The sequence below is a fragment of the Choloepus didactylus genome, chromosome 12 (genome assembly GCF_015220235.1).
Source record: "Choloepus didactylus isolate mChoDid1 chromosome 12, mChoDid1.pri, whole genome shotgun sequence".
NCBI classification, from domain to species: domain Eukaryota; kingdom Metazoa; phylum Chordata; class Mammalia; order Pilosa; family Megalonychidae; genus Choloepus; species Choloepus didactylus.
Window position 1 is genome coordinate 95,979,279 of NC_051318.1, and position 22,438 is coordinate 96,001,716.

A 22,438-nucleotide genomic window follows, 5' to 3' on the forward strand; every position below is an offset into this window, starting at 1 on the left:
AAATACCACTACAGTACTTCCTTATTATCATCCCTTTTTAATCAATACCCCAAGCTCCTCTTTCAGCTATGGTTATGTTAGTTTACCTCAAAAGCCCAAAGAGCATCTGTTTCAGGGCAAAGTGTGTCTTAGGCAACACCACGTACGTAGGTGAGATTTCTGTCTGTAAAACCAAATTTTCTTGTAAAAACAAAAGCAAGCCTCTTTCTGGGCTCAAGGGGCTACGCTCTGATAAGAGACATAAATGCCTGCCAACTGTAGCAGCTGCAGGGAAGGCAGCCACAAATTCCGGAATGATTGTTTTCCACTGAAAAGACAAATGCGGGAAGGAACAAGACTGACATGGTCCCTGCGGGTTGGAATCCGGGTGTGCTACTTTTGGCAAACCATTTAAACGCGGAACCTAGTCATTTAACAAAGCCAGTTACAAAAAAAAAAAAAAAAAAAAAAAAAAAAAAAAAAAAAAGCAACCAGCATACCTCAGAGGAACAATAACATCTAACTGTGGGGCATTTTACCAAAACCCACTCAGGTTAAGTGTAGTACGATGGAAGAAATGATTGCACATTACAAAGGTGCGGCGCATTTTACTAAACCCGATTAAGGCCAATGGGACGTGCAATGTAATAGAAGAGATTACTACAAATTAACGGGAGAGAGCGGTTGTTCCAGAATATTTCGGCCCCAAGGTAACTCAGGTCACCACCCCCCCCCCACGCCCCCAGCACACATCATTCATTTTGGCATTTGTACTTTCTCTGAGAGCAAGAGGGGAGCCGGTGCTCAGCCCCATAGCCATTAGATCAAAGTAGCGGGAACCCATAAGAAGGAAGCGACCTGGGCTCCCTAATGGAGGGCCATCGCTGCAAGGAAACAGAGACGAGCTTGGGGAGACAGACTGGGGAGACCTTGATTTCTTCATCGTCATCCGCGCCCCATCCTTTCAGGTCAGGTTTCTGCGATTTCCCAAGACTTTGGGGGCCCCACAGCAACTTCCGGGGAGAAGGCGGAAGGGGAGGCGGCGCCCGGCCCTGGGGGTCCGCTCGGAGACGCGGGGAGGGGGAGCGGGCTAGAGGGGGGGCTGGGGTGGCAGTGGGCAGCCGGGGAGAGCAGGGGAGGAAGCGCGAAGCGCCGGCGCCCGCCTTTCGTGGGCGCTCCCCTCCCCTCCGCTCCGCTCCTCCGGCGGGCGCTCGAGCGCATCCTGCCGAGGCCGGGCCGGTTCAGGGGGAGGCGCCAACTCGCCGCGGCTCCAGGCCCTGGACCGAGCAGTAACGGCGGCCCAGGAGGCGGAGCGGACGCCGCTCGGGCCTGAGCTGAGGTGAGGGGATGGTGGCCGGCGTGGGAGGCTGAGGGGGACGCCGGGCACGAGGCGGACCGCTCCCGGGTCTCCGGGCCGCGGACCACCTCGCCCCGCCCCCGCGACCAGACCGCCCCCGTGCCGCGACGACTCACGTACGGCTCCCCCGGCGACGCCCTCGCCTGGGCCGCGGGCCGAGGCGTCGCCGCGCGTGCGCGAACCCGCTGGCGGGGGCTGGGCGTGCGGGTCCAAGGCGCCACCCCTCCCCAGGCCGCGGGTAGAAGCGCATTGCGCGTGCGCGAGCCCTTTGATGGCGGTAGGGCGTGCGGTTCTGGGGCCACACGCTCGCCAGGCTGCGGGCAGGGGCGTTGGTGTGTATGCGTCAACTGTCCAGTGGGGCTTGGGCTCGCGATTATGGGGCGACACACCCTCCCGGGCTTCGGGTCTAGGCGGTTCTGCGCATGCGCGAGCCCGGCGGCCGGGTCTGACGCGTCCCGTTGGAGGTCGCCGGCGTCGCAGGCGCGCCGCCCGGGGCTTTCCCGCTCCAGTGCTTCCCTGCGTTATTCAGGTCTCCGGGGAGGGGCTTCCGGTGGAGACCCGCCCCCCTTCCTCCCTCGGCACTCCCCCTCTTAGCGCAGGCTGCTGTTTTCCTCTCTGTGGCCCTGACACCCGCCTTCCGCCCCGCGAATCTCCTCACCCAGCCCCTGGGCCCAGGCCGACCCGCTACCTCCTTGTCAGTGCGCTCTCTAACGTGGATCCCCGCGTCACGCGGTTAACGAGGGGAGTAAGACGAAGTTAGGCGGAACTGTTTCGGAATGGCAGTGTAGGGATAGGAGAAAGCGCGGTAAAGCTTCACTTCCAGCCTCGTCTGTAGAGAGCGTCCCCCTTTAAAAACTCTCCCGAGCGCTCCACCCTAGCCGGGGGAGAACTTCCTGATTAGTTGGGGTGGCGAGTTCAGACGAACCTTTTGCTTTTGTTCTTTGCCAAGTTACACAAAATGTTGAAACGCCTGGCGCTCCGGATTATCACGCAAGGCCTGTGGCCACGCAGTCTTCGTGGGCGCCGAGGGAACGTGGTTGAGTCCACAGGCAGTACATGGGGACGAGGCTCTGCTTCCCCATACGCGCGGGGGCAGTCGCTGTTGATGTTTATCGGGTCTCCTGGCTCTGTTCCCGCTTAGGTCCGTTAAGTGCCTGTTTTTAGCAGCGTCATTACAGCCTGCTTTGTAATCTTATCTGTTGTGCTGATAGAGACCTTTGGGGGTTAGAATAGAGGAGCCGCTTGGCTCCCAGAACTGACATTTTGAGTTCTCTGGGTGAAACGTAAATCTCTGCGTTTCCTCGGACTTTCGGCTTTATTCGTGTTATTAAGTCCCTGGTAAAGGCAGCTGGAACGCCACATTCTTGCACACGCCGTCCCCTCTGCTTGGCTTTCTTGCCCGTTCTGGGCTTGCCAAGCGGGCCCCGCCCCAGGAGCTGGGCAGGTTATTTCCAATGCTCTTTGCTCCCTTTCCCACTCCCTGGCTTCGTTCAAGTCTCAAAAAGGCGGCCAGCACTTCCCGAGAGATGACATCCTCTACAATAGCCATTACTCTCCCATTCCAGACTCTTACTTGCTCCATTTTGCTTCGAAGCACTGATCACTAGTTTGGTGTTACCTGTTTGTTTGGGTAATAATCTGTTCCCCCCATAATGGCAGCTCAGAAGGTGTTTCCTAATTGTATAAATGAAATTGGAATCCAGCTACCTCCAGAGAGATTAGATTCTGAACCTTCAACGTGGATTCATTCACTTACTCATTCATTCAACAAATATTGATTAACTGTTTGTACCAGGTCCTGTCATAGGTGGCTGGGATATATCAGTGAGCAAAGTAGGCAAGGATCCCTGTCTTTGGGGAGGTTACACTCTCTCAAAGAATGATAGACCAGAAACATAGTTATTTATTATGTTAGAAAATTATAACTGCTATAAGAAAAAAATGAAAAAGGAGAGCAAGGAAGGAGGATTGGGAGTGCAAGTGTTGGTTGCAATTTTAAACAGCATGGTTGCAGTGTGTCTGAAGAATAAACCAAAGGTGGTGTTCAAGATAGAGAACCGACTTTTAGACTTAAACATCCTTCTGGAAGAAATTGTTCTTTGCCATTGTCTAAGTCATCTCTTGTGGGGATCCCTAGCATTACCATTGTGAAAAATGCTACCATCCTTCTTAGTATGTAAGTGAAGAAATTTTTTCCAGCAGAGCTCAATTTATTCAGGCTTTTACACTGTGACTTGAAACATGAAATGAAGAGCCTGGCCTCTTAAATGGAAGAGCCTGACCAAGCGGATGCTACAGATGTGCTGACAAGAACTGCACATTTTCTTCACAGTTTACTGCCTTTTGCCAATGCTTCTTGATGTTCTTTCTTACTATGGATGTCTGGTGAAGCTCTTTTCTAAGAGGAGTCAAGGCTTTTCTTTATTTGGAACTACATTGGAGAGGAGCTTAAATCACCTGGTATATCATGTTTCAAGGTATTAAATTATGTCTCAGAGATTTCTGAATGAATCAGACAAGGCTGACCAAATTTCTGTCCATAATTAAAGGAGACTTAGAGAAAAAGGCTAATGGAGAGGAATGATTTTAGAAAGTAAAATGTGTTTTCCCTCAGGTCCTTCTCTTGAGTAGATTACAAATACTTTATGTTCAAATATCAGAAGCAATCTAGAGCTATAGAAGAAGTGAACCTATAGGATTTGCTTATGCCCTCAGAGACTGTTGAATTCGATGTTGGTTTTATCATTTGGCTTAAATGAAATTAGAACGCCCCTAAGATACTGCTACTTTCCAGGTTTTACTGGAGTAGAATTACTACAAATCAAAATTGTCCAAGAAAGGGAGATTTGAGACTAGGTTTGGAATTAGCAGGGTTGCAGAGTGACATCAAAGGCTTCTCTTCAGGGTTGAAAATAGAGGGCCACATGAGGATACTTAACTTCCAAGGAGCAGAGAGCATACCTTCCTCAATGGGATATTCATAGTGTCCATCAGTGGAAGGTGACAGGTGCCTTCTGGCTTTCATTCTCTGAAGGAGCATGTGTCTAGTTAACGTGGTGATCCTATCCCAGCAACTTGAAGGTCTCCAGGAAATTTGAGCCGTAATAGTATTTTTCAGCATTAATCTGACATTGGAGTCTTCTGCATGTCTTCAGCCTTGCTAATCTAGCCTGAGCGAATAACTGCTATGCATACACTGTCCTATGTCCTATATTATGCTGAACTGCATATGACAGTGAACAAAAGGAACCCCAAATAGAAATGAACCAACGCTAAGAGGGCTTACCATATGGAAAGAATATTTACATTGTGGGGCAGAGACCTTTTACAGCTAGGATTCTCTTTAATAGACATGTTACGGTTTTTTTTTTTTTAGTTGGACTGAATCTACAATGAGCTACATTTCAATTAGATCTACAGATGAGCCTCAAATACCAGCTCCTTTGAGCTAGTATAACAATTTAAAATATTTACGTAATTCTCATCGATTATGAGAGTGATACTTTTCCTGAAAGTGAGTGAAAAGACCTACGATAATGTGCTCAATACTCTCTTCAAACTCAATAGTTTTGCTTTGGACTGAAGATCTCTCTCATCACTCACTCCTGGTGAAATTTGGACATGTTTTTACAATTAGAACAGCAACTGTGTTTCTGTGTTTTACAAGTCATTGTGCTGTTTATCATAAACTTATGGTAGGGCCATTTCCTTTGAAGTTGTGCTTTAGTTTGGGTAGTGTTTTTAGTTTTTTTCATTCTGTTTATAACTGTGCCATTTTAGTTAGCAGCTGTGTGGGTATCTTACCTTGCTTTGTCATTGACTTATGACATCCCATTCACGTGGAGCTAAATTACAGGTGACTTACCCTTTTTTGCAGGTGACAATTGGGATCAAGTTTTATTTTATATTAAACATAACTTATATGTGACACTAAAACAAATCAAAACTATTAAAGGTGCCATCTAATGATTCAGCTTAAGCATATGGTTGGAAGCCACCTTTGCCACTGGCCTTTGCTCATCAGGACAGTGATGTTGGTGTCCTAAAAGACATTGGCTTTCTCTACCTTCCTGTTTCTTTGATTTTTAAGAAGACGATCAAATGTGTTGCCCAGATAGGAGAATTTGTTAAAAGCCTTGAGTTCTATATTGCAAGAAAACTTTCTTATATATTTTATTTCTCAAGGGTAGTTTTAGAGTTGACTTCACATTATTAAATTGAGTAAAAAATCTGTAACACTGGGCTTTCTCTGCAGAAATTCCTAACTTTTTCCACTTTTTCTTCTGGGATTACATCTGGAGAACAGTTAGCAGCATTTAGCAGCTTCTGATTAACTGCAAAATAATAATTTCCATGGAAAATGCTGTTACAGTATATCCAGTTTACTAGCTCTTAAGGCTCTCCGATACCAGTAGGTTTGAGTAACATCGGCATGAGCAAGTAAGAGCTGGAAATCCTTTTATTCTACATAATTTATATTCTTCTAATATGTTTGCTTCTGACTCAGTGCCTACTGCAGGCACTAAATATTTGTTAAATGAATTATGCAAATCAATGTATGTCCTATAATCAGCTTAATTAGTTATTTAGGTCAGAGGTATTACCAAGTAATATTGTATGGCAGACATACTAATTACTTTACCAATTGTAATTTGTAGAGACTGCCCTAATATATGCTTTGTACAGTGAAATGAGTTATTTGACTTGTTCTGTGTGAGGATTAGGGTGGCTGTGTTTATCATGTTCAGTTACCAAAAGTCTGTTTTCCTGCCCACCTGTCTTCAATTGTGTAGTTATTAACAGTGTAGGGAAGACTCTCAAAATATGTTACATCAGTATAAGGAGCTGTCTGTCCCAAAGCAGATAATTTGGAAATAAATGATTGAATTCGTGCTAGTTTAGGAAAACAAAGTAGGAAATGTGACTCAAAGGATTACCTTAACTGATATATACTTACTTTTGAGAAAGTACTCTTGCAAAACTCGAACCTCTAGCCACTGAATGACTTTGGAGCCTCACCTTGGAGAAGATACTTATACCCTGTTACCTGTTTGTAAATATTTGCAAGGCAAATATCAGTTCAACAACATTCTACAATATCACAATTTTTAATGACTTTAAACAAGATGAGGAAATATATAAGAAACTATTTTGCCAAGCACAAGGCACTTTTCAATATGAATAATGACCTGTGTACATGAATCAGGTCCTATATCCCAAACCAAACATACAAGGAAAAACTAGTAAGGTAACATTTAGTTGGGAATGTGTGGGTGATCTTATGCCACGAGAATGTCTCTGTGAAGGTCTTTCCAACACCAAATGCCAGCCTCTGCTCTGGGTCTACACGCAACATCGATGGCCCTTGTTGGGGATTGAGTCGTGTCCCCCACAAAAGGCATGTTCAGGTCCCAAGCGCTTGTCCTGTGTGTGAACCCGTTTGTAAATAGGACCTTTGAAGATGTTATTAGTTAAGAAGGCCTTATAAGCAAAGGAAATTGGATGTGGGGAGAGAAGCCATGGGGAGAAGCCAGAAGCTGGAAGTCAACAGAACCTGGAAGAGAAAGGAGAAGATGCTGCCGTATGTGATGGAAAAGGCAAGAAATCCCAAAGATTGCTGGCCAGAAGATACTGATCCCGGAAGGAAGCAAGCCTTCTAGCTTTAGAAACCGTGAGCCACTAAATTCCTATTGTTAAGCCAGTCCTTTGTACGGTATTTGCTTTAGCAGCTAGGACCTAAAACAGCTCTCCTGTGCAGAAAAGGATGAAACCTGTAAGCAGATTCAGACCAGAAGTAGGAATCACATCCTCCGTTCTATTACATGGATGTTAAACATTTTTTTCTTCTTTCAGATTTTTCTTCCATGGCATTTAAAAATACAGGTACATTGTCTATCTTTTTTAGTCATTTTCTTCTTGTGGTATAGATAAATTTTTATTTTACAGATGGAAAAAAGAAATTGTGGTTTGTTTAAGAGTTGTCATTATCCAGCCTTCATGGAATTGCAGTGTCAGTGGTAAAGGCAAAATTAGAATGGTGGTGTTCTGATCCCAAGATTTTGTTTTCCTTAACATTAGGTAACCTTATCCTCTCATACTGAGATGATTAATTTAAGTTAAGCTTAAAATCTTGAAAATTCTATCAGATAGAAAAGCCATATTGTACCACTTTATTGATGGAACCATTTGGGAAATTTTGTCTTTGGTATTATCTCAATCAAGACTTTACTATGAAAGCATTCCTATCAGAGTCCAGCCATGTATATGTCAGTGTCCATAATACATTATAGTATTCTGCATGCTTTTAAACTTTATCACATAGTGTACCCTGTGTATCATTCTGTGACTTAGTGTTTTCGTCATCTGTTGTTTCAGATATTTATCTGTTGAGTCTAGATAATTTTTTTTTTTTTTAATTTTTATTAAGGAATTTGTAGGTTTACAGAAAAATCATGCAGAAAATACAAAGCCCCCATATACTTCCCCTATCAACACCTTGTCTGGTACATTTGTTACAACTGATGAAAGAATATTATTACAATTGTACTATTAACTACAGTCCATGGTTTACATTAGGGTTCTCTGTGTTGTATAGTCCTATGGTTTGTTTTTAAAAAATTTTTATTCTAGTAACATATACAACTTAAAAGTTCCCCTTTAAACCACATTCAAATATGTGATTCAGTGCTGTTAATTACATTCACGATGTTGTACTACCATCACCACCATCCATTACCAAAACTTTTCCATCAACTCAAATGGAAACTGCACAATTTAAGCATTAACTCCCTTTCCCTACCCCCTACCCTAGCTTTTTTTTTCCCCCATGCATGTCTTCCTTTAATTACTCATGTAACCATACACTGGATAACTGGGATGTCAGTCACAAGGTTTTTACAATCACACGGTCACAAGATAGAAGCTATATAGTTATATAATCATTATCAAAGGTCAAAGCTGCTTAATTACAGTTCAACAATTTCAGGTATTTCCTTCTGGCTAATCTAATACACTAGAAACTAAAAAGACTTACCTATATAATGATTCAGTAGTCATCACCATTTGTTAAATCCTAACTTCTTAGTTGTAACTCCTCCCTCACATTTGATCACTCTCTCAGTCATCAGGGACATCTGGGAAATGACCATTCTAACTTCTTTGTGCCCAAAAGGGGTGTCAACATTATGGGGTAGAGGAATGAAATTGGTTGATGTTCTTGAAGACTGGTATCTCTGGGTTTCAGGTCTTATCTGGCCTAGGAACAATCTGGAGTCTTTAGGTTTCTGAAAAAATAAACTTACTAGGTAAAACATTCATCGAGTCTTAGAGCCCAGGGTGTTCTTTAGGGTTTTCAGGAATACCGTTGGTTGGGGCTTGGCATACTGTGGCAAATTGCTTGTATAGTTGAAGCTTGCATAAGAGTAACCTCCAGAATGACCTCTTGACTCTATTTGTAATCTCTTAGCCACTGAAACTTTGTTTTGTTTCATTTCTTTTCCTTTTTCTGGTCAAGAAGGCACTGTCAATCCCAGGATGCCAGGGCCAGGCTCATCCCTGGGAGTCACTTTCCATGTTGCCAAGGAGACTTCCACCCTGGGAGTCATGGCCCATGTAGGGGGGAGGGTGGTGAGTTTATTTGCAGAGTTTGGCTGAGTAGATAACTTATTTTAATTGCTGTGTATTAACTGTGTGCCATAGTTGATCAGTTCTCCTCTTGATGGCTCCTTAGGCTGTTTCTGATTTTTTGCTATTGCGAACAGTTGTGAAGTGAGCACTCTTGTACCAGTTCTGTTGTGCCTCTGTGCCAGAGTTCACCCGAACCAGTGTTTTCCAAACTGCAGGACATGGCTTTTTAGTGATCTCGAAATCAGTGTAGTGGAGTGAGACCAGAACTTTCTTTTTAACATGAAATAGAATAGGATTAAATAGGGTACGATAGAATAGACTAGAATAAGATAGAAAAGAAGATACCACCAAGCATTCTCAGATAGTAAGGGCAAGAATTACTTTGTGAAACTTTTGTTTCAGTTGTGTATAGGTATCAAAAAGACTGAAAGCCACTGCTCTGGTGTTAATCTTGTTGAGTTGCTCTCTAAAGTGGGTGTATCAATTTCTGTTCCCTCTAGCAGTCTGAGTGTTCCTTTTGATCTACATCCATCCTCACTGACACTCCTCTCGCTGACACTCCCCTCACCCACACTAAGTATCATCTCTTTTTAATTTTGGCAGATGAAATGGATGATGTCTGTCTCATTGTGACTGTAATTTGCCTTTCCATGATAAACTCCATGGGGAATTTGAGCATCTTTTAATATGCTTATTAGTTTCTTCTGTGAATTGCCTGTGTCCTTTGCCTGCTTCTTAATTAGGTTGTCTTTTTCTTCTTGATTTGCAGGCATTCTTTATATATTCTGAATACTAATTCTTTACCAGTTGTCAGTTACATAAATAATAAAATAAAATAAAATAGTAAATATTGCAAATATTTTCTCCCATTCTGTGGCATGGTTTTCCTTTTGTTTGTTGTGTCTTGTTATGCCAAAGTTTAAGCTTTAACGTAGTAAAATTTATCGATCTTTTCTTTGTGGTTTATGCTTTTGTCTTGAAGAAATCTTCGCTGCCTTCAGGTCATAAAAATATTTTCTTCTATAAGTTTTTAAATTTTGCGCTTTTTTTTTTTTTTCCCACATTTCAGGTGGTTTCCCTTGCATTTTCCACGTTGAAATACTATAGATTCAATTTTCTTTCTTAAATATTTTTTTCATTAGCTTTAGTGCCCAATTGTTGAAGCTCTTTCCTGATACTTACAGTATGATATTCCCAAGTTACGTTTTACAGTTCTAATTTTCTTTTTATTAGTGAGCCCCTCTCCTGCTGACTGTCTTATGATAAATATAGCTGATAGTTTTTAAACTGCATTTTTCTCAGTTAATGACTTGTTAAAGTTGCAAGATGGTGTTATTCTTTTCCTTCTCGGTTTTTCTCTAATAGAATTTACTTATGTGATTGTATTTTCGGTCACTTTAACCTTACCTTAGAAGACAACTTAACAAGGATTAGAAGAAACAGGATGAAAGATGACTGAATACTGGGCACCAGAAATTTAAAACCGATCAGGTGCAAATATTTTTGGAGAGAATGTTCCTAATCAGTATAGAATAAAACTGTTTAGAATATACCCAGGAAAAGCTGAAAATATCCCTGCATGTGGTGGAGTGTCTACGAGCAAAGGCTTTGGAATCAGCCCTGGGTTCAAACACTGGCTCCGACCCTGACTGCTGCTGATCACTGGTCAAGTAATTGAAAAACAGCCGTAAAATGGAGGCAGTGGTTGTCCCGGTTTCATTTAAGATCATAAAGATTGAATGAGATAATGGAAAAAGCACTTAGTGCCTGGCACAGGGGAGCTGCGCATTTGAACTTACTATGGTGACTGTTGTTATTTGGAATACATATGTTTATCCCACCAAGGATGTGGTGTGCTGTGTGTCTATTGTGGATTTTTAGAAGAGTATGTATCATTATACTATTAATAGTAGCCTGGTGGAGGCATGTGGAAAGTAGGTAAGATCGCTATAATCCACACATATATTTCACAAACTCTATTTCCTCAAATAGTGCAAATTGGGGAAACTGTGTTTTCACTGTTATGTATGTATGGCACTGGGATGATGTGAAAAAAAAAGTCAGCCCTGTTTTTCTGCAATGCTAAGACTTCAGAATTTTTGACAGCATTATACAGTAGCAATTAATCTTGAATCATTTTTCAATCTTGGAGGACTTTCTGATCAAGAAAAATGAAATTATGCTAATCTTAAATTTACCAAACGTTATTTCTTTGAATATGGTAATTCCCATATGTCACATGTGCAATTTTGTTTTAATCTGATTAGTCAAATAGCTTGAGCTATTTCCCCACCTTTTTGATTTTTAAAGAGTTTATTATACTTAAAATTAATCAAAGACATTGAGCAGAGCTATTTATCATCCTCCTTTAAAACCCAGGGAATTACTGTTTTGTGATCTCAGCTCATTAGCAAGATTTTCCTTCTGTCAGGGCCAAACATGGCCCATCGTATAATGGGAAACAGTCACATCTCTACTTTGGCCCCTTTCCTCCTCTCTTTTATTTCCTTTGGTCCCCCTTGTTTCCCCTTCTCTCCTTTTGTCCTCTCTCTCCTCTTCCTGCCTCTTTTTCTCCCTCTCCTCTTTTTGTTTTTTGTTCCTGTAAATTTAGGGTGGATATGAAAAAGGTGTTTCCAGTTAGGATGCGGCAGAGAAAGGAATCCTCAGACTTGGCAGGCCCCACTTTACAAAAAGCCGCACTCTGAGGACCCCCAGCAAATACACTGTGTGCTGCAGTGAGCCACAAGCAGGTTGTGGTCCCCTGTCTTAAAGAGTTGTCGGATTAATAGAGAAGATAACCACATAGGAATAACTACCTCCAGAGGCAGAATGTGAAAAGTGCCGTAAGTCAAGTTAGAAGAAGGAAGGGAGGGAGGTGGAGGGGCGGAGGGGGAGGGAAAGAGGAAGGAGAAGCAAAGAAGTGTCGGGAAGTAGAGAGGAAGTGATCCGGAGCAGCTCAAGGGTAGTCATGCTGGGTGTTTAATAAGTAGGATTTCAGGACACTTACTAAAAAATAGCCTAGATAATGTGTGGTGAGTGTGAATTAAATATGGCAACGTGCCTTTCCATATTGGCAATCAGGTCAAGTTTTATTCATTTAGAAGTCAGAAAATCCTGGTTTTCCTTTAAAAAACTAAACTATCTTTCTTGGATCTGTTTCCAAACAATAGAAATAATGATTAGCTATTAGATTGCCATAGTTTAAGAGTTATAATGATTCTGAATGTATGATTGTTCCTTATATTTGAGAGACCTTTATACAGCTGAAGTGAAAAATAAAATTCCCCGGTTTCTTCAAGGGCATATAAAACATTGATAAGGAACATTTTTAGAACTTGACCTTATTTTGATTGTTGTTTTTACCTGTCTAAGGCTCTAGTTCTGCTGGTGGATAATATCAGAATGTTCTCATGCCAGTATTTGAAGTATAGAGTGTATTAAAGTAAATAGATCTAATAAATCAGAAAAGTATTATTAAATAAAGTTTCACTAAATTGCTTTTAGGGGAAGGGAGAATATTTTGTTTGTTTATTTATTTTTAGTGCTGGGATACTTGACTGTGAAAAGATTGAACCACAGTCCAGATAACACAGTGCGTATCTTCTGATGTGGCTGCTTCTGCTCTTATTTCTGTGTGGTAGAAAGTGGTCCTTGTGGAGGTTATTAAGGCAAGAAAATTCAGTGTTGTTGCTACATATTTGATGGCGGCTGTTGCAGATTTTCTGTTGAAGTCCAGGATAACAAAGCCACATTCATTCATTCATTTTTTTCATTCATTCATTCTTGATTTATTTTTCTTTCCAGCTTAATAAATCATATTCCCTTCAGTAGAACTGAGAATTGATAAGACTGCTCTTCACAGAGATTTGGAAATTTCCAATCCCATGGAAAAGTTGATCAATGACTAAAATTTATTTTTCACTATCCATAGTAAATCAGTTCTAAAAATGAAAATTTCCTGCTCATGTCCTCAAAGATTTAAGAACCTGTAATTGTCCTGGGTTAACTCTTCCAGGCCTTAGTAGGAGGATTCCCACAAGAGGCCATCCAGTAGTTCCAGAACAGTTAAAACACCGTTTGGGTATGATAGCTGTTAACTGCTGTGCCTAAAGCTTGACTTCCTCATCTTCCTTCATAGTTGAGCTGAACTCAGTTTCTCTGTTAACTGGAAGTGAAGTCATTTTAGCCTGCTTCATTCCATCCGACAGATGGGATCTTGATTTTGCCACATGCTCTTTCCTCAGACACTGCACAAGACTGAGTCCACATGGAAGGAGAACTTCCCTTTTCTATGGAGAACGTGGCAAGGTTAGGAAAAATCATGAGCCCTTGGTGCATGTATTTTCTGTTGCATAAAACATACTTCATCAAACGTCTGTTGGTTGCCTGATGCAGGAAGAAGAACAGATAGTATCTGTCCTTGTGGGGCTCACAGTGTGTGACTGAGATGCTAACAGATACTGTCATGGGTGTGCAGAATGCTAAGGGGGGCAGCGGGGACCTGGCGATATTGTCTCAGGGGTCAGGAAAGGGTTCCCCGAGAAGGGGACCTTTGAGCTGACTGAGGAGTACAGGCCATCTAACCTTCACAGAGAGCACTTTCCTGCATTCCCAGAGCTTAAAAAAGATAATGTAAAATACCTCATCATGGGTGATATGTTCTTACTTCATCATAGATAATCTTTAATTTTTTTCTTTCTGTCGCATCTAAACATTACAGTCATCTAGCATGTAAGTCCAGTCAGCAGTGTCCAAGTGACGTGAGAAGTGTCACAGCTTTCAACATGCGTCATGATTTCCAGCTTCTCCTAATTAAATTTGCAAAATATGTGCTCTTTACACTTAACAACTTAATGTTAACTGTCACTATTGACTTGGGATTTTCTGATTTCCACTCTTTCTTTTTTTAATAAAATGAGGGCAACATGTGAATGTAAACAATTCTACAAAGCAAACATTGGTGTATGAAGATGGCAGAGTTTCTGAAACTCAGCTGAGGGATTGCTGTGAGCTTGTTTGAAATGTTTGTCAGCCCTGGTAGGAAAATGCAAGAATACTTTGTAAAAGCAATAGAGAACTTGAGGTTCTTACAAAATGATAATAGAAAAATACCAACTCTTTTCTAGGAACAGATTTTGCAAAATAAAAGAATGGATTCATAGAACAAGGAATGAAATTACTTTAGTACATACAAAGTGACACACTGCCAGGAAACACTCAAAAGGAGAGGCACTGGCGTTATGTTTTCAAGGGCTTTTTTTTTTTTTTTTTGCTAGATAGGCCCAACATGTAATTTTGGTTCTATTAATATATGCTGTGTTTTCAATTGAATTGTGACATTCTGTAATTAAGTGAAGTATCATAATCCACTGGATTCTTCATATTGACAGAGAAGCATATTTATAATATGGGTGGTACTCAAAAGAAGGAATAATAAAATGGCTTTTGGTTTCTAATTTTATGGCAGATATATTTCCTTAATTATGCTTTCTTTGAGCTAATATTAAAAAGCGCTCTACTTTGCTTTTCCCAAACAGTTGCCTGCTAAAGATGGGGGAGGTGGACTCGCAAAGCCATCAAGGAAGGCTGGCTTGGGATGACTTCTCACCTGGGGTGGTTGTATTTGGCAATAAAAGGGTTATACGTTACCTAGGGACACAGTGACGTATGTGGCTAAGCTCTCATTCCTTCCTAACGCTGTTATTCCCAGTTTGGATTTTTCTTTGCCCGCGCCTGGCGCTTGTCAGCCAGGTCCTTACTGGACAGCTGGGCGCCTTCTCCCACACTGGGAGTGCTGTCGTGTGGCAGGGTGCTGGGTGTGCAAGTCCTTTATACATTGTCTCACGAGTGTGCTGGATAGCAGAGTTTATTTTTTCTCTGTGAACTATTTGTTCTGTTTGTGCTCTGTGAACCACTGTCATGCCTTAAGACTGATTTTAAATATTTACTTCAAAAAAGTGTGAATTTGCAGATTGTGTAAATTAAGTTCCCAGTTCCACTGACTTAAGAATGAGTTTTGAATGACTCAGCTCCAGCAGCCAGCCTTCTGAGAGAGATTTGAAAAGCAGTATATTCATATCTCTGTTGTTGTCCTTAGGTTATATTGTAATAATTTTCCCCATTAAATTGTAAGCCCCTTGAAGGATGTGATTATGTCTCATTTTTATATCTTTAGACCCTGGCACTCAGCAAATGTCAGTGATGCTGGTAGATCCAACATTCTCCTGACCAGTAGCATCCTTTAACAAAATGTGCAGACTGCTGGCTACATTAAAAACACACTTTGGAATCCCACTGGTTGGTGGGAGTCCTGCCAGGATACTATTGGTTTTGTGCAGTTGGGCCAGGGAGAAAGTTCAGAACTAATGATTTGGAGGAAAGATGTTTAGCAACTGTTGGAATTTACAACCTGCTTCTAGGCTTCCAAAAGATTGCTTGATTTTGTAGCAGGGCAGGTGGAAATCCAAAAATCTGCATGCAAGGAAAGAACTCTCAATGATTTTATTTCACTGCTGCTTATTTGCCCTGTTGGTTAGCAGTAACCAGAGCCCTGCAAGTGCATGCGAGCACTAGGTGTGCCAGTATTTTAACGTTTTAGGGGAACTTTTTACCCAGAAACCAGATGACATGTGGAAAGAAACCTGAGCAGGGGAACTTACCATTGGTGTTGCCCCAAAGCCAATGCAGGGCGTCATTCTTAGGGTGTGGACTTGGGACTTGGGAGGTGAGGGGAGGCGAGGGGAGGTGAAGGGAAGGGCCGGCTTGGGAGTCAGAGTGTCCGGGACCCTGGTTCAGGCTCTGCCACATACAGGCTGCCTCGCTGCTCTCTGGCCCTTCTTCAGGTTCCTCATCTGTAAAATGATCTTTAGGGCCCTTTTTAACCGCAGCATTCAAGAGTTCTGTGAAAATTATTCAGAAAAAGATAGAAACCTAAAAACAAAGCTATAAGAACAAGAAAAAGAAAAAAAAAAAAGGTGGGTCTGCTTGTCTTCTGCTGTGGTCATTGGGTCAACTCTTTGATCAAAGTCACATTTGCTCACTGCAGAACTTACTGTGGGTACTAGTTTAGGACTACTGGTTGTGATCAGGAGGGAATTTCAGTTTGGGGACTTGGTCTTAGGTGGTGTTGATGGGCTTAGGGGAAATAGGGAGGGAGGCTGTTGGAGTGGAGGGGCCTGGATATGGGGATATCTTCAAAGTGAAGGAGTTACAGAGGACAAGATGGTAAGGATGGAAAGAAGTGCCATGAATATTCATTTGCTCACCAAACTGATGTTTATTATATACTTGGCTCCATTCAAGGGGCCAAGGATCTGGCAGTAAAAGCAGCTGCCTCTGCCCCTGTCCTCACTGTGTCTTCCAAGAGTCTGAGTGAAGGGGGCCCTTGAGTAATAACAGTGATGAGGATGGGAGCCTTGCAAGCCATGTGCTGACTTCCCAGGAGCCAGGCTTGCTGCTTTGAGCTCTCCTCCATCCTTCCCCTTCTCTGGTGGAAGGGGCAAGAAATATCCTTTCAGGTCTGGTAGAAAGTAAGTAGCTAGTCTGCTCAACTCTAGCAGAACTCATTTCTGGAAAGCTTGATTGAAGAGCTGAAGAGAAGAAGAGGCCTTAGAAAATCCTTTGTTCCTTTGGGTCAATCAGGCAAGAGCACGGGATTCTTCAGGGAAACGGCCAGACATGCCATTCATTAGGCATACCAGCCACCCATGTGTCTTGTTATCATCTTAAAAATTTTTGAATGTGGAAAATTATGTAAATAAACGAGTCTCCATTGTAGGAAATAAATACAAACTGCCTTTTAAAACAACTTTGTATCATGCACATTGAAAGCTTTCTGGATGTTTCTTCCCAGAAAAAGTCCCCCAGCTTCGAGTGCGGATAGGTGTGATGGTGGATCTTGTGTGTCAGCCTGAGCAGGTCCTGGAAGGTGCTGCGTTGTAGAAGGCGATTGCCCCCCATAATCTGAGTGGCCGCCTCCCCATCAGGGAAGAAGAAGTTCTGCCCGGAGCCTGCAGCATCAGCTCTTACCTGAGTTTCTGGCCTGCCAGCCTGCCCTGTGTATTTCAGACTCGCCAGCTGCCGCAACCACGTGAGCTAATTCCTTGTGTTAAAAGAAAAACTTCTCGTGAAGTTTTGCATCTCACAGCTTTATTGAGCAATGCATGAATCAGACAGCATCCCTGATTCCACATTCAGAAAGCAGTAGAAGGGAACTCCCCTGAGGAGGTAGAAAGGAGAAGCTCATAGAAGGGGAACCTGCAAGCAAGCGAGGAAATGTGATTGGCTGACGTTAAGTTTCCATTTTACTTGGGGGGGGGGTGGTTCTTACAAAGTGGGGAGCAGGTGGTTGCTTAGGAATGAGAATGTTAGCTGCTGATAACTGATTGGCTCTATTTAAATTTGGTTTTCAGGGCAAGCCAGGGATTTGCATGAAATGGAAACTAGCTTAGGTTTTTGGCTTTGCTGACAAGGGGCATAGCGTGGGCACTTCCCTGTGGGGCCTACTAGATTTTATTTATCACTTGAAATAAATCCCATAAGAGAAATTATATATATATTTGTGTGTACACACATACACACATATATGTACATACATACATATATCCAGTTGTTTCTGTTTTTCTGAGAACTGTAGCATAGAGTGAGGAAACCCACTAATAGCTCAAATGGAAGGTCAGGTATAGTTTCCCCTAAACAGAAACATCTGGACCATTTCCTTGGCATTACCTCCAGCATCGTTCTTTCCCAAGGACTCATTTTTTAAAAAAATGCTATTTTATTGAAATATATTCACATACCATATAATCATCCAAAGTGTATAACAGTTGTGCAGTTTCATCATATAGTTGTGCATTCAACACCACAATCCATTTTTGAACATTTTCATCACTCCAAAAATAAAAATAAAAGTGAAAGAGAACACTCAAAGCATCCCATATCCCTCCCCCCATTTACTTTTTTAAATTGAAATATATTCACATGCCATACAATTTTCCAAAGTGTAAAACAATTGTTCACAGTATCATCATATATATAGTTGTACATTCATCACCACAGTCAATTTTTGAACATTTTCATTACTCCAAAAAATAAAAGTAAGAATAAAAAGAAAAGTAAAAAGAACACTCAAAACGTCCCATATCCCCTTCCTCCATATTATTCACTTACTTTTTGTCCCTATTTTTCCAAGGACTCATTTTTGTTACAACCTTTCATATACCTCTTTTAATACACATCCTGCAGTGAAGACTTAGGCAGCAGATGAAATAGCAGTCTTCTCTCCTTCTCTTTTCCTTTTCCCTTGCTTTTTATTCTAACCAGCCAAGTTTCTAGGGCTACAATTAAGACAGCCAACTTTTAAAGTGCTTGCTAGATGGTTAACTCCCCAAAGTTCAGCCTTGGATGATTCCCGTGTCCTTAGGGATATTAGGAGGTAAGATCTGATCAATCCAGCGCCCCCAGTGCTTGGTTACAATTGTGAAGGTGACTCCTGCAGCTGCCAGAGGCCTCTCAAAAATAGATACAGCTCATTCCTCCTCAAAGCAGCATGAGCCCTCTTCTTCAGAAGTGAAAGGAGCAGGGAAAAATTTTTTTTAATTATTTGTCTTAATATATATTTTTCCTTTCCCACCAGTACAGGCTACTCTGTCATCTTTCAAGATGTTAGATGTGGGAAAGTGGCCAATTTTTACCCTGTGTTCTGGGGAAGAACTGCAGTTAATTCGTCAGGCCTGTGTCTTTGGCAGTGCTGGCAACGAAGTTATATACACCACAGTAAACGATGAGGTAATTTTGAAGAAAAAAAATACCCAGCCATCCACATTTTAGTCATGGGTTTGCTAAGTTGAAGCCCTCGAGGAAATGAGGAATTGAAGTAAAAAGCATGGAAGTTGATTCTTATTTATTATATAAGGAAGCAACCCTGCCATAGGAGGACAGTGCCTGTTTTAACATGCTTTATAGGTCTGTCGGAACTAGAACTGCTTGAATTAATGGATTTTTAATTGTCACAGATTTTTGCCCTTGGCACAAACTGCTCGGGCTGTTTGGGGTTAGGTGACATCCAGAGCATCATTGAACCTCGGAGACTGGATTCTTTAAGTGGCAAAAAAATAGCCTGCCTCAGCTATGGGAGTGGCCCCCATGTTGTCCTTGCCACGTCAGGTAAGCTGGGAGCACGTGTAGCCTGTTAGCCATTGCCTTATTTGTTGAGAAGCAAGACTCGGACCTCTCCTACCTTGAGAATCTGCCTTTTGACTGGGCGAGAGTTGTCAGCTCTGCCCTATGAGCTTGACTGTGTTTTGGACAAGGTGAAATATGAAGAGTGTATCCGAATAGCACAATCAGATACTGTAGCAGGAGCTAGCTGTTACTGGCACTTTTGATGTATGAATGACAATTTAAGCCCAGTAAACCCCTTCTGTTTATACTTTATAAGTGTCATTATTTTGCAGTAGAATTCTGGCTCTGGCAAAATCTCTTTCTTGAATTTTGCAGTCCTGATCTTTGAAATCAGAGACTAGATTCCACGATCCCTTCTTTCTTGTAACATTCTTGTGATTCATGTGCTAAACAATGAGGGACGGCCAAAGTTGATATTAGTCATCTATGGAATTAAACTTTCACATGGCTGTCTCAAGAACTCAGACTAATAAAATATTAGAACTAAAAAGTACCCTTAGAGATTTTCTTAAGCTGGGCATTCATTTTATTGGTATTCTTTAAACTGTAAGCAAAATTGTAGAAATACTCGTTCGTATATTTCCCATTTAAAAGATAAGGAATATCTGTTATTAGTAATGGCAGGTTTGACAATTCAGACCATTGCTTCACTGAAAACAACTAAAAAGTCTAGGTGAAATACTGAAAAATCTTCATGAAGGCAAGAAGGTAGTAAGCAATTATCAGGCCAAATTTAAGAGGAAACATGAGCTAAGATTCGAGGAGAGCGCAAAGCCAGTTTTGCCTTCAAGGCCCTTCTTTGCCTGTCCTTCTAAACTCAGTAGGTGGTTTGGATGTGCATCTGAGGTGACAGGGGCAGAAGTCAAAGCCCTGCCTAAGAGGGAACTCAACAGAGAACCTCCCACTTCAGGCTGGGACCACGAAGGCCACACTCTCAGAGTAAGGAGTGGCCACTTCCCTCATATCCAGGGCACTAAACAAATTCCTTGATTTCCAAGCAAAGTGAGGGAGAACAAAGAGAGAAAGGAAACATCTCCCTGAGTGGTTGTAACCATGGACCTGCCCCCAGATGGATGTGTAGTCCAATTCATATCAGACTCAGAGGTATAAAAAATCTGAAGCCTTGAAGTTTTTAGAGAGGTGTTGGCCTGGAAGTGCCTTATGGGCACTATAGAAGTCAGTGCAGATCCTTTTTAGAAGAGGTCTCCTTCATTCTGGCTGCAGGGGAATCCCCACAAATAACTTTCAGGGCAGTAAGCAGAAGGCAGTGATCACCAGATACCCAAGGAAACAAGGCACCATGAAGGAAAGCCAGCAGATACAACAGATGGCCCTAACCGACTGCTCAAGATGTCAGATAGTAGAATTATCCAACACCAATTATAAGACAGCTGAATCTACTGGGTTTGAAGAAATAACAGATGAGCTTGAAGATAACTGCAGGGAAGAAGAAACTATTAAAGTGACATTGAAGATTCTTCTGTTAGTCTGAGCAGCCTTTTCTATGTTAGTCATTAAAAACCTATCTTCCAGCTATCGTAACTGCCTGCTTTAAAATTTGCCTGAGGTAGAAAGCAATGTAACACTGTACAAATACATTCTTTATGAGAATGAGTTTGGTGGAATAGGAGAGTTGATTGTCTTTTTTGCACCTGAATTTTTAGTTTTTAATCTGTGAAAACCATGCATGATATATTTTTATATAATGAAGTACATACTATTAAAAACTGGTTTCATCTTTTTATTTTCAGAAGGAGACGTCTTCACCTGGGGTCATAATGCTTATAGCCAACTGGGCAATGGGACAACTAATCATGGTTTAGTTCCCTGTCACGTCTCTACTAACTTGTCAAACAAACAAGTCGTGGAGGTTGCCTGTGGATCTTTCCATTCCTTGGTGCTAACATCTGATGGAGAGGTGAGAACAATTAGCATAAATCTCATTGGTATTTTTCAATAAGATTATTTAGATTCCATAGCTGTCCTGGGAATAGCATCATTTCATTAAAATAGCCACCTCCCTCAAATTCAGTTAATATCCGTCTTAGCATTTCACAGTTATGGGGCTTATATTACCTGTGTGTAGTAAGGATTTACATAACTGTGATGTTTTCATTATATTGTTCTGGTGATGGGAACTGTTTGCATAGAGGAAAATCCCCAAATATGGGAAAATAGGACTGAGGGATATGTAGATGTTTTTACAAGTGTGATATATGATAATGATTTGACGATAATGATTAGTTTGTTTGTGTAGATAACACTGTTTTATAAAATAACACATTTTATAAGAATGGATTTTATACAAATGTCTCTGTGTTGTGAGAATTCACAGACAGGAAACACTTTAAGAGGAAAGGTGAGGTGCCATAAGAGAAGTTAGCGTTGCGTTGAGACACTTCATAAATGGATGTGTTTCATTTATTGCTCTCTTCTTTCAAATAGGTGTTTGCCTGGGGCTATAATAACTGTGGGCAGGTAGGATCCGGATCAACAGCTAATCAGCCAATCCCTCGAAGAGTCACCGGCTGCTTACAGAATAAGACAGTTGTGAACATTGCATGTGGGCAGATGTGCTCCATGGCAGTAGTGGATACTGGGGAGGTAAGAGAGTGAGGCCCTCTTTTGTTTAAAATTCCTGTTTGCCACGTCAGCATCAACCAGTGTGGTGTGTTTCTTGTACTGTAGGACTTGACTGCCTTTTGTCTTTCTCGGGCACTGAGTTTCTCGTCTCCTCTTAGGTCTACGTCTGGGGGTACAATGGCAATGGGCAGCTTGGACTCGGCAGTAGCAGCAACCAGCCAACCCCCTGCAGAATAGCAGCTTTGCAAAGCGTTCGTGTCCAGCGGGTAAGTCCTCTCTTGGTTTCTCTGTTTACACGTGTAAGTCTTCAGGGGCAAAGGTGAGAAGTTTTGCCGCCCGGATGCCTTCATTGAAGACAAAAGCTCTTCTTCCCGGAGTTAAATTATAGCTGTTCATCAGAAAATCCCTAATTTTAGGACTCCCTCATGCACAGCTGTAGGAATGTAAATTTTTACAACCTTTTCCAAGGAAAATTGGGCACTGTATAGCTCAAGAGCCTTAAAAATATTCATACTCTTTGACCCATAATTCTGCTTCTTGGGAATGGTCCTAAGGAACCAAAGAGAAAGTCATTACAGAAATAGTTGAGAAGATACAGCCAGAAATTGATAACTTAAATTTTAAAAATAGATGTAATAATTTATCTAATCAAACTGTCAGTTAATGATTAGATAAATTATGCTACCTTTATATGATGGGACATTATGCAGG

At 41.7% G+C, this 22,438-nt stretch overlaps 1 protein-coding gene across 7 annotated transcripts in view; it reads left to right on the forward strand.

Moving 5' to 3' along the window:
• The first annotated feature begins 555 nt into the window (after positions 1-555).
• Positions 556-22,438, forward strand: part of RCBTB2 (RCC1 and BTB domain containing protein 2) — a 43,437-nt gene continuing 21,554 nt past the window's right edge. For 2 of the 7 annotated variants that reach the window (XM_037799634.1, XM_037799641.1), the window contains exons 1-7: positions 1,090-1,318; positions 16,815-17,051; positions 18,597-18,748; positions 18,976-19,126; positions 20,896-21,062; positions 21,590-21,748; positions 21,886-21,993. In XM_037799634.1, the coding sequence (XP_037655562.1) occupies positions 18,623-18,748; positions 18,976-19,126; positions 20,896-21,062; positions 21,590-21,748; positions 21,886-21,993 (711 nt within the window). In that variant the 5' untranslated portion in view covers positions 1,090-1,318; positions 16,815-17,051; positions 18,597-18,622. Of the gene's footprint in view, positions 690-785; positions 948-1,089; positions 1,319-1,341; positions 1,669-16,814; positions 17,052-18,596; positions 18,749-18,975; positions 19,127-20,895; positions 21,063-21,589; positions 21,749-21,885; positions 21,994-22,438 lie in introns of those variants that run through there. The other 5 variants (XM_037799638.1, XM_037799635.1, XM_037799636.1 and 2 more) reach the window with 5 other exon arrangements.